At 38.0% G+C, this 11,967-nt stretch overlaps 2 protein-coding genes across 2 annotated transcripts in view; one reads left to right on the top strand and one right to left on the bottom strand.

Annotated features, from left to right (window-relative positions):
* fdxr (ferredoxin reductase) overlaps positions 1 to 5,173 on the top strand; it is a 22,880-nt gene extending 17,707 nt beyond the window's left edge. The window contains exons 11-12 of the mRNA XM_016253576.1: positions 662 to 835; positions 4,815 to 5,173. Coding sequence (XP_016109062.1) covers positions 662 to 835; positions 4,815 to 4,945 — 305 coding nt within the window. The 3' untranslated portion in view covers positions 4,946 to 5,173. The remainder of the gene's footprint in view (positions 1 to 661; positions 836 to 4,814) is intronic.
* A 1,012-nt stretch (positions 5,174 to 6,185) lies between these two features.
* On the bottom strand, positions 6,186 to 11,064 carry LOC107567802 (39S ribosomal protein L38, mitochondrial-like). Its single transcript, XM_016253568.1, has 7 exons — positions 10,935 to 11,064; positions 9,860 to 10,062; positions 9,701 to 9,773; positions 8,597 to 8,642; positions 8,137 to 8,295; positions 6,734 to 6,870; positions 6,186 to 6,476 (listed from the first exon to the last, which is right to left on the bottom strand). The coding sequence occupies exons 1-7, from the start codon at positions 11,026 to 11,028 to the stop codon at positions 6,340 to 6,342; spliced, it is 849 nt and encodes a 282-aa protein (XP_016109054.1). The 5' UTR covers positions 11,029 to 11,064; the 3' UTR covers positions 6,186 to 6,339.
* Positions 11,065 to 11,967: the final 903 nt, after the last annotated feature.

Below are 11,967 nucleotides of genomic sequence, written 5' to 3'. Positions count from 1 at the left end.
AGTCGTGGTATTGAAGGTGGGAGAGAGAGCTGTACATTCCCTCGTCCCTCATACAATCCCTGCCGGTACGAGACTCAAACCCGCAACTTTTGGGTTACGAGTCCGACTCTCTAAACATTAGGCCACGACTTCCCCAGATGTCGGTCAGTTTCCACTGCTAAGTATATTAGTTGGAAACTACATTTGGTGGGCAATTGATGGAAAAGCTTTTGTACTCGTCCAAAAAAAATATTGTAAGAACGTCTCCTGCGGATTCTGGTTTTGAGACCCTATCTGGGAAAAACACACATCACTAGTTTTAAAATCGGCGTATATATTTTCATCCTAGCTGTATTAACAAATGTATCTATAATAAAGTGATGTGACGTCTGGCCAAGTGTGAGAACCCATGCTTGGAATTTGTGCTCTGCATTTTTCCCTTTCAAGTGCCCACGCATGCTTGGATGCTTGGAATTTGTGCTCTGCATTTTTCCCTTTCAAGTGCCCACGCACAGCATTGAATAGTAAACACACACACACACACACACACACACACACACAAACACCCGGAGCAGTGGACAGTCATTTTTGTTCAGTGCTTTGTAGTCTACTGAAGGTACTGTGGGTACTTCATTCACCCCCCCACCTATATTTGTAATTGTCTGTGTTAATGTTTGGGCAGGTCTGTACTGCAGCGGCTGGGTCAAACGCGGACCTACCGGTGTGATTGCAACCACCATGAACGACAGTTTCGATACGGCACGCGTTTTGATTCAGGATATGGAGGCGGGCAAGCTGGATCTGTCAGTCAACAAACCGGGCGCTCAAGCGATCACTGCCCTTCTGCAAACACGAGGTTAGACACACTAGATACCAAAACCCCCGAGACTGCATCATCCTTACTAAAGTCAACCTAATATGTGACCCTGGACCACAAAACCAGTCATAAGGGTCAATTTTTTGAAATTGAGATTTATACATCATCTGAAAGCTGAATAAACAAGCTTTCCATTGATGTGTGGTTTGTTAGGATTGGACAATATTTGGCCGAGATTCAACTATTTGAAAATCTGGAATCTGAGGGTGCAAAAAAATCGAAATCGCCTTTAAAGTTGTCCAAATGAAGTTCTTTGCAATGCATATTACTAATCAAAAATGAAGTTTTAATATATTTACGGTAGGAAATTAAAAAAATATCTTAATGGAACATGATCTTTACTTAATATCCTAATGATTTTTGGCATAAAAGAAAAATCGATAATTTTGACCCATACACTGTTTTTTTGGCTGTTGCTACAAATATATCCATGCTACTTATGACTGCTTTTGTGCTCCAGGGACACATATATAACTGATTAAGAGCAATGTCAGCATACAAATGAAGCTAGGGACTCATCAAGTGCCCACGCACAGCATTGAATAGTAAACACACACACACACACACACACACACACACGCACACAAACACCCGGAGCAGTGGACAGTCATTTTGTCCCCCCCCCACCTATATTTGTAATTGTCTGTGTTAATGTTTGGGCAGGTCTGTACTGCAGCGGCTGGGTCAAACGCGGACCTACCGGTGTGATTGCAACCACCATGAACGACAGTTTTGATACGGCACGCGTTTTGATTCAGGATATGGAGGCGGGCAAGCTTGATCTGTCCGTCAACAAACCGGGCGCTCAAGCGATCACTGCCCTTCTGCAAACACGAGGTTAGACACACTAGATACCAAAACCCCCGAGACTGCATCATCCTTACTAAAGTCAACCTAATATGTGACCCTGGACCACAAAACCAGTCATAAGGGTCAATTTTTTGAAATTGAGATTTATACATCATCTGAAAGCTGAATAAACAAGCTTTCCATTGATGTGTGGTTTGTTAGGATTGGACAATATTTGGCCGAGATTCAACTATTTGAAAATCTGGAATCTGAGGGTGCAAAAAAATCGAAATCGCCTTTAAAGTTGTCCAAATGAAGTTCTTTGCAATGCATATTACTAATCAAAAATGAAGTTTTAATATATTTACGGTAGGAAATTAAAAAAATATCTTCATGGAACATGATCTTTACTTAATATCCTAATGATTTTTGGCATAAAAGAAAAATCGATAATTTTGACCCATACACTGTTTTTTTGGCTGTTGCTACAAATATATCCATGCTACTTATGACTGCTTTTGTGCTCCAGGGACACATATATAACTGATTAAGAGCAATGTCAGCATACAAATGAAGCTAGGGACTCATATATGGTAAAATAGTACAATCCCTGCCGGTACGAGACTCAAACCCGCAACTTTTGGGTTACGAGTCCGACTCTCTAAACATTAGGCCACGACTTCCCCAGATGTCGGTCAGTTTCCACTGCTAAGTATATTAGTTGGAAACTACATTTGGTGGGCAATTGATGGAAAAGCTTTTGTACTCGTCCAAAAAAAATATTGTAAGAACGTCTCCTGCGGATTCTGGTTTTGAGACCCTATCTGGGAAAAACACACATCACTAGTTTTAAAATCGGCATATATATTTTCATCCTAGCTGTATTAACAAATGTATCTATAATAAAGTGATGTGACGTCTGGCCAAGTGTGAGAACCCATGCTTGGAATTTGTGCTCTGCATTTTTCCCTTTCAAGTGCCCACGCACAGCATTGAATAGTAAACACACACACACACACACACACACACACACGCACACAAACACCCGGAGCAGTGGACAGTCATTTTGTCCCCCCCCCACCTATATTTGTAATTGTCTGTGTTAATGTTTGGGCAGGTCTGTACTGCAGCGGCTGGGTCAAACGCGGACCTACCGGTGTGATTGCAACCACCATGAACGACAGTTTCGATACGGCACGCGTTTTGATTCAGGATATGGAGGCGGGCAAGCTGGATCTGTCAGTCAACAAACCGGGCGCTCAAGCGATCACTGCCCTTCTGCAAACACGAGGTTAGACACACTAGATACCAAAACCCCCGAGACTGCATCATCCTTACTAAAGTCAACCTAATATGTGACCCTGGACCACAAAACCAGCCATAAGGGTCAATTTTTTTAAATTGAGGTTTATACATCATCTGAAAGCTGAATAAACAAGCTTTCCATTGATGTGTGGTTTGTTAGGATTGGACAATATTTGGCCGAGATTCAACTATTTGAAAATCTGGAATCTGAGGGTGCAAAAAAATCGAAATCGCCTTTAAAGTTGTCCAAATGAAGTTCTTTGCAATGCATATTACTAATCAAAAATGAAGTTTTAATATATTTACGGTAGGAAATTAAAAAAATATCTTCATGGAACATGATCTTTACTTAATATCCTAATGATTTTTGGCATAAAAGAAAAATCGATAATTTTGACCCATACACTGTTTTTTTGGCTGTTGCTACAAATATACCCCAGCGACTTAACACTGCTTTTGTGCTCCAGGGACACATATATAACTGATTAAGAGCAATGTCAGCATACAAATGAAGCTCATAACAGGACTCATTGTTATCGATAGAGTGTGCCATAAGCACACTTTAATGCTTTTTATCTATTTATATGGTAAAATAGTAATTTAAGTTCCTAAGTATCAAATAGCAAAACATATGAAGTATATTCAAGCAGCATCAGATATGTATGATGGCATTGTAGTACCACATTACAATAATCAAATACCAAAAAAATACAAGATTCTGAGGAAAAGTTTGTAACATTGTAAGAATAAATCTTAATGTTTTGAGGATAATATTCTGACATTATGACGTTGCAGATTAAAGGCATAATATTGTGTGAAATATTGCAAGAAAAATGTCACAATATTATGAGCAAAGGCAGTACTACAAATCATAGTTTATATTAATTATAAAATTTTCATTATTTTTAACATGGCACTAAAATGCTGAGCAAAGGCATTTATACGATGAAGGAAAATGCATTAATATACAAATTGTAGATTGTTCATATGTTCAATGTTTTTATTACTTTAGCATGGCACTAAAATGCTGATAGAAGGCATGTTTACATTAATAAATAAAATGAATACAAATAATATTATTAATTAATTAATGATTAATTAAAACCAAACATTGAATAGAATTAGTACATTATTGCATTAATACAAATTATATCTTTATATTTTAAAAAAGGCACAATTAATTCATAAATTTTTTTAGTTTTATTTTAATTTGGATGTTTTTATTTTAGAATGGCACTTGATGTCGATTGAAGGCATTTTTACATTAATTTAAAATAAAATTAACATGACTATTATTCAGCTGTAGATATGAATTCTAGTTATTTCACCAAGGCTCCTCTCCAGGCAAAATCTGTTCTTCATTGATATTTCTCTCATCCTCCAGTTTGTATGCATCTGTTTCTCTGAGCTCACTTCAATGCATTCTAGGATTGTCTGATACGTGAGGGATATGTGTAATGCTTCCTCAGACCTTGATTCTTATAAGGTCTTAGAAAGAAGCTTTATTATACTAGCTACTACACGTTGGAAAAACTTTCACGTTGAGACACGCATCTGTGATTCATTATAATGCTGCCTGCGATGAACATTCACTTGGTTTGGTCAAAAGCATTCACTCTGCTGATTTTTCTGCTGATTCGGTCTTTAAACATCTGTTTTGCACATGCATGTTTTTCTGGATTATTGCATTGTATTGGGTTTGGAATACAATTTTGATGAAAGCCATGCTTTGTCATGGAATGGATTTTGTTCCAAGATTCTAAGCTGATTCTTAAAAGAAAAAGAAAATCAAAATAAATACATATATGCATCAGATTTTTAAAGTGAAAACAAAAGTTTATTATTGGGTCTTGTGTGTCAACAGGTGTGAGAGCGGTGCTTTTTTCACAATGGGAGAAAATTAATGCAGCGGAGGAGAAAAGGGGCAAATCCCTGGGAAAAGCCCGGGAAAAACTTCTGGATGTGGATGAGATGCTGAAGATCGCCTGGTCCTGAGATCCGATCTGGTGACGAGTCTACAGGGATAATAGAAGCGCTGCCAAGAGCGCACCTGAACTAACTCTGTGCTGTCACAACAGGAAATCTGTTGACATATTCAAAAATAGTCTTGCCCTCACTCGTTTCCACTGGGGGGGAGGGGTATGAAAGTATCTGAGTTGTCCCCCCTCAAAATGTGATTAAAAACCACGCTGTGTATTGTAAATAACAATGATTTATATTTAAAATAATTGTGTAGGTAGTAAAACAACACAAACGGGGGTCAAAAATGCGTTTTAAGTTTAGAAACATTTGGAGTCTCCCCCTCCCTTGCCTCACAGTGCTTTGGTCCAAATGCCTGCTTTCCTCTTTTACATCACCTACACACATACACACACACACACACACACACACACACACACACACACGAGTCTGGTGAACAAAGCTAATAGTTGAGGAACTCCTGTTAGTAAGACTGTCAAGGCTATTTTATTCACTTGAACATCGAATGAAGTGATTAGTTTCTCTTTAATACAGATGATGCCAATGTATTTTTAAATGAGTCGCTATGTTAGCAATAATACCATTACCTTCCTGACAGAAATGGTTGCCAGGTTTTCACAACAAAACCCGCCTAATTACTACTTAAAACTAGCCCAAACTATCTGCGTTTTGAGGGGGTCCCCCGGTAAAAATCGCGTTCCGGGGGCTAAAATACACGTTATTGGGGTCGCTTCATCCCGCGGACCTAAAAAAAAAAACAACAGTGATGAAGTAGCCCAATTCCATGGGACCTAACCGTGGATTTGGCAACACTGACGGATACACAGCGGGGGGGGCCTGAGGGGCCCCGGCCACCTTGGTTACTGTGCCCCCTCACCTCTGGTGCCGTCTCCGTAGTAAAAGCATGCAGCAAACGAAAATATGCGATTAATCTGTTAAAATGTGTTACTGTGGGTTAACAAATTTACATTAGTAGGCTATTCTTGTGCTTGGCTTCACAGATAGCAACAGAGTCTGGACCAAATTACTTTCAGAAACATTTTTTTTTTCAAATATTTTCAAATATTGTAAGAACGTCTCCTGTGGATTCTGGTTTTGAGACCCTATCTGGGAATTATTTGCTGTATTTGTGTCCCCTTCAAAGTTAGCTCTTGAGATATTTTGTTTATTGCATACAATAAACATACTGTTAGACAAAATGTATGCGCCTGACAGGAACATTTTTTTCTCAGAATTGTGAGTAAAAAAAAAAAGTCTGAACTCTAAGACGAGTTCAACAGAAAGCTGCTTTGAGCTAAACACATTTTTTGCCCACACAATTTGGCTCAACACAGCTGATAACATTTAGTTTATTACAAACAAAAGCCCGGCTGTTTCAGTTGTACAGTGATCATGATACACGCATGTGTTTAATAAATCCCATGGGTCTTTTCGGCTCCATCTCTGTAGCGGTCCAGGTATCTGAGAGGCTGTCCGTGAGGGTATTTCTTCTGCGGTGGGTGATACACTGGAGGTCTGTCATACTCGAACACCGGCTCTCTCATATCTGTAAAATAAAGCACATGAGCAATGATTTTTTTCCAGAGTGTGTGTTAAGCCAGTTTTCATGACTCATTACTAATGACTGGTTTTGTACCTGAATATACTGTAACTGGGTCACAACAAACCACAAGTAATAAGTGCTATTTTGAGAAGCGGAAACTGGCTATAAATAGAACGGTAGTAACTAAATCTACGAGAAAATCTCTTGTTCATCATACAAGAAGGGAAGTTGTTCTAGCATGTCTACACCTTGTTACTCACTCAATAGCGTGTGAAAGGTATGAGAGACAGACTGATCCCATTGGCATTGGAAAAAAGACAGACCGGCTGGAGTAATCTTATCCTGGTGCTTCCTGTAGAAGTCTAATGTTCGGAAAGTCCGTTGCTTCAGACAGTAGCTGCAAATATGAGAGAAAGAATACGTATTTCTGCAAATGTTCAAAAAGAGACATCAACATATTACCAATGGCTTTGCTTTATACTGATTGTTTTAGTGCTATGCACAGGGGCGCCTTAAGATATCCAGAGGCCCCTGGGCTACAGCATTACAGTATTCACTACAAATACTACAAGCAGGGCGTCACTGAAAATGAGTGCAAGTTTTTTTTACAGAATGCTGTCGTCAAGGCTGCAAAAAAATCCTACAATGTGATTTTCTGGATTTTTTTTCTCATTTTGTCTCTCATAGTTGAGGTATACCTATGATGAAAATTACAGGCCTCTCTCATCTTTTTAAGTGGGAGAACTTGCACAATTGGTGGCTGACTAAATACTTTTTTGCCCCACTGTATATACAAATTAATGCTTCAGCAAATATGCATTAAATTGATTAAATAATTGATGAAAATAAAACAATTCTAATGTTACAAAAGATTCTATTTGAAATAAATGCTGTTCTTTTGAACTTTCTGCTCAAAGAATTCTGAAAAAATGAAAGAAAGAAAAAAGATATATTATAGATACATCATGTGACACTGAAGACTGGAGTAATGATGTTGAAAAATCAGCTTTGATCACAGGAATACATTTAATTTTAACATACATTCACATAGAAAACAATTATTTTAATTTGTAATAATATTTCACAATATTACAGATTTTTCTGTATTTTTGATCAAATAATAGCAGCATTGTTGAACAAAAGAGACTTAATAAAAAAAATCGTTTAAAGTCGTTAAAAATTCTTTTTCAAGCGTTTAACAAGTACTGTATATTACTTTTCTTTTTTAATAATAATAGGGTGAGAAATGACCCAGAATAGTTCTCTGGAATACTTGATTCTGATTGGTCAATCCCAACATTCCAAGGTGTGTTATTTCCTGATAAAAGTAATAACACAGGCTCATGCGGGTACTACCAGTCATCTTGACCGCAGTAATTATATGCTTAATGTATCAATCCGCTGTCGCTGATCAATGTTTCGTTGTCTAATGATTTACTTTTGTGGCAAGCAGCTGTGTAATAAGCAGGATAATGTGCATCCAGCCAGTTGTTAACAAAATAAAGCCCTTCAGTCTTATATGACAGACTTCTGCTTCACGTCAGGCTGCTGATTAGCCTGTCTGGCTTTATTCTGCGATAACAACCAGATGGATGTGCAATATCCCCTTACATATTATCATGACCTTATTATTACTGTCCAGACTGTGGCTGAAACTACTGACCATGGGGAGGACCTGAGGTCTGAGCTGAAATCAACTGGATGTTCCTGTTTAAACAGGATGAAGATGTATCGGTGAAAGCCTGTTCCTCTGGCTGGAAATGGACTGATGTAAGGGCAGAACTCTTCCCCTGATGACACAGAATTTCCAGGGATATTCCCACTGTAATAAATGAAGTCATTAGAAACCGATATCATCACGTACTTTGTCAAACGATTCTTTTTTTCAGGCCAGGCACTGAGGTCAGACAGTGCATGAGGTTAAGGTGAGCACGGTGGTTTTTAGCATGTTTTTACTGTATGTGGTTGTTTACTGGCCTCAAATCAAGAGTCTCTATGACATTATGATCTTCAGCTGTTCCTCCTTAAATCAAATGTATGGATTTTGTTCTTGTTGGAATGTGAGCTTTGCTGAAAAAATTATTCATATGTGTAAAGTGATACAGGATAACAAACATACTCACACTAGCCAGTGAAGATACTCCTGCTCAGCATCCAGCAGATGTTCATCTGTAAAACACACAGTTTATGTCACTGTATCACCATCTTGTGGAGGCACTTCAAATAGCAGTTTACTAAATGCTAACTTGACATTTCTGAAGGCCAAATGACCAAAGAGCACTTATCATTTGAAAAAAAATATATACAAGATATATATATATATATATATATATGTGTGTGTGTGTGTATATATATATATATATATATATATATATATATGTGTTTATATACAGTGTCTATGAGCGCGTTTACATGCATGTTCTTAAGCCGATTATGCTTAAGCCGAAAACGCACTTGTTCATGTAAATGTGGCAACCCGTTTTCTTTTATCGGAGTACGGTCATAAACGGCGTAAGCATAAACCGGTCGCAACAGGTAGTTTTTTGCCTCTTACTCCAATTTCACACGGCATGTAAATGCAACAACCCGCTTTCTGTAGGCTTATTGAAGTGCACATGTGTGATACGTGACAGGAACGCATCATTAGTGCAGATTTAAGCGCATCTAGACCGAGCAAACGTCCTGCAGTAAAGAAAGAAGGAAATACATCACAAAAGCACTTTTTCATGACTCAGAAAATGATAAAAATGTGTTCTCATCTCGTGCAGCAGAAGTAGAAGTGGTTCAGTTACAAGAGGATAATATATGAGCTGTAAGTTTCCCGACATGTTGCAAGCTTAATTTAACATCACAACTGACAAACGTATGGAATACTCGGAGTCAGATACGCAAATGATTATATTTTGACGTCACTACAGGGAAATAACCTGATTTATTAATGAAATCATGTAAACGCAGCTTACTTGCGTTGTCAGGTTACTGATTTGCATGTAAATGGGGAACACTGGTTATTTTAATAAGCTGATATTTGTGAGTTATCAGCTTACTGGTGTAGTAAGCTGATAATAGATATAATATTATTAAATTAATAAATAAATAAAGCATTATTAAAAGTATTTGGACACACACTGTCATTGGAATATGTACTACAGATGTCATTCGATAAAAAAAAAATATATATATATATGTATATATATATAGTATTTAAGGTAAATATTTTGATGTACCTGGGCTGGTTAACAACAGCGTCCAGAGAGAATTTTCTTCCGCGTCAAAATGTACCTGAGGTGCTTGTGCCGCCTGAGGATTTCACACAAACAGCACAAATCAAAGTCTGCTTTCTTGATTTCAAACAGAAACAGTCGTTACAAGTTTTGAGTCCTCACCTGACTCGGTGTTAAGTGGTTCCCATAATGCACTGTTGTGCTGCTGTCCTCTCCGTACGCCACACGCAGCATGAGCCGCGGCACAAAATACGCCATGGGAAAGAGGTCCTTGTAGATCCCGTAGTGTTCGGCGAGCCTCTTGATGTGGTACGGTCCGTTTGTCTGCTCCCACTGCGTCTTTACTCTGTCGAGGGGAATGCGGACTGGAAGCCAGAAAATAAGAAAACGTTATATTAAATGTCCTATTGATGCCTGGTGATTGATAGTATGATGTTTCTGTACCACTAAGTTTACATTCACACTTAATTATTATCACTAATTTTGCATGAAGTGACAATTTGCATTGTTACAGCATTTTCATTATGCAAAATATTACATTTGTAATGTACTATTTAAATATACACCAGGATAGTATTTATTTATGCTGATTTCAACAACAAAACAAAAAAAACTATAAGGAGAATTTGGTTGGAAAATGTCCTTAAAATATCACAATATAATTCTCAGTCTCTAATAATTTTTCATTTAATTCTATGTAACCTGCAACTTTGATAACATTGACGAGACACTGCATTTGCTGCATGCAATTATAAACAGTCGTTGATTTTATCTCAAGATTTAAACTAGATTCTTAATAATAAAATTTAGTTGCATAGCATTTTTCATATATATAATGCAGCTCAAAGTGCTTCACAAAATAAAATAGAAGCATAAAACAAACATTGACAATATGATTTCACACAATATCAATAAAAATTAATACTCATATAAGCAAATTTATAATATACCCTTAAACCCTACAGCAGTGGTCACCAACCTTTTTAGGCCCAAGATCCCTGACCTCGGCCTTTATGAAAGACAAGATCTACCTATTGAAGAATTGATAGAAAAAGACATCCCAGATTGTACTTCAAATTTGAGGCCTTTTACTTAGTATTTTAATTAGTGATGTGCCGATCATAGCTGATTCAGATTTTCTTTTTTACTAGCAAATTGGATTCTGATACTGGTTTTTAAGCAAATTACTGATTATTTAACTCATTATCCGCACATTCACAGTATTATCGTCCAGCACAGCACCGCTCACCGCTGAACCGAAGACCCCTCGCGTGATGCTTCAGCCCCGCATTCGCTCGCAGCAGAACACGCGCCGCGCTGCGCAGCGCCATGATGAACCGCTCCGACGTGACGAGACGTCAATACGCAAGACGTGTGACGTAACGTGCGTGCACGTCATCGCGTCCGTGCGTTCCTGCGTGTGGAAGGCGACAAAAATTAATACTCATATAAGCAAATTTATAATATACCCTTAAACCCTACAGCAGTGGTCACCAACCTTTTTAGGCCCAAGATCCCTGACCTCGGCCTTTATGAAAGACAAGATCTACCTATTGAAGAATTGATAGAAAAAGACATCCCAGATTGTACTTCAAATTTGAGGCCTTTTACTTAGTATTTTAATTAGTGATGTGCCGATCATAGCTGATTCAGATTTTCTTTTTTACTAGCAAATTGGATTCTGATACTGGTTTTTAAGCAAATTTATTTATTGGCTATTTGCTTTGTAACAAACAAACTGGCTTTAAACTAAAATATCCAGCCATTTGAAATTACAGGCAACCACTAAATTTTAATCCCGATCTGCACGGGCAGTTGTTTTTGATTTAGATTTAGATTAATTTCAGGATTTAAAACAAAAACAGAATGGTCTGACTTTAGGTGTTATTTATTTATTTGCTACAAAAACAGCAGGTCTGAATGAGACGCACTCTCTGACAGCAGGTGGCACTAATGAACAGGGTTGCCAGGTTTTCGCAATAAAACTAGTCCAATCATGTTTCGAGGGGGGGTTCCCCTGTAAAAATCGCATTCTGGGGGTAAAATACACGTTATTGGGGTCGCTTCAACCCACAGACATGAACAACAACCCGTGGCAACAGTGTTAAAGTAGCCCAATTCCGCGGGAAAACCGAAGACTTGGCAACACTGCTTATGAACCGACAGCAATATAGCGTTTCCTTGTTTACCGCTGTAAACAAAGCAGAGTTGCGCTTTATATGGAGAAGAAAATGTCATTGCCATCGAAACTTTTCTCAAGACAGTTCCCT

The sequence above is a fragment of the Sinocyclocheilus grahami genome, unplaced genomic scaffold, assembly GCF_001515645.1.
Source record: "Sinocyclocheilus grahami isolate Dianchi unplaced genomic scaffold, SAMN03320097.WGS_v1.1 scaffold1189.1, whole genome shotgun sequence".
Classification (NCBI taxonomy): Eukaryota; Metazoa; Chordata; class Actinopteri; order Cypriniformes; family Cyprinidae; genus Sinocyclocheilus; species Sinocyclocheilus grahami.
Note: the sequence above shows the minus strand (reverse complement) of the source record. Positions and strands in the feature narration are given on the sequence as shown.

Excerpts from the sequence above, each read along its gene's own strand:
- LOC107567802 (XM_016253568.1), bottom strand. The coding sequence starts at position 11,028 with ATGGCGCTGCGCAGCGCGGCGCGTGTTCTGCTGCGAGCGAATGCGGGG. Across the intron at positions 10,063-10,934 it reads GTTCAGCGGTGAGCGGTGCT|TCCGCATTCCCCTCGACAGA; the intron begins GTGCTGGACGAT and ends TCTGGCTTCCAG. Across the intron at positions 6,477-6,733 it reads TACCTTTCACACGCTATTGA|ATATGAGAGAGCCGGTGTTC; the intron begins GTGAGTAACAAG and ends TTTATTTTACAG.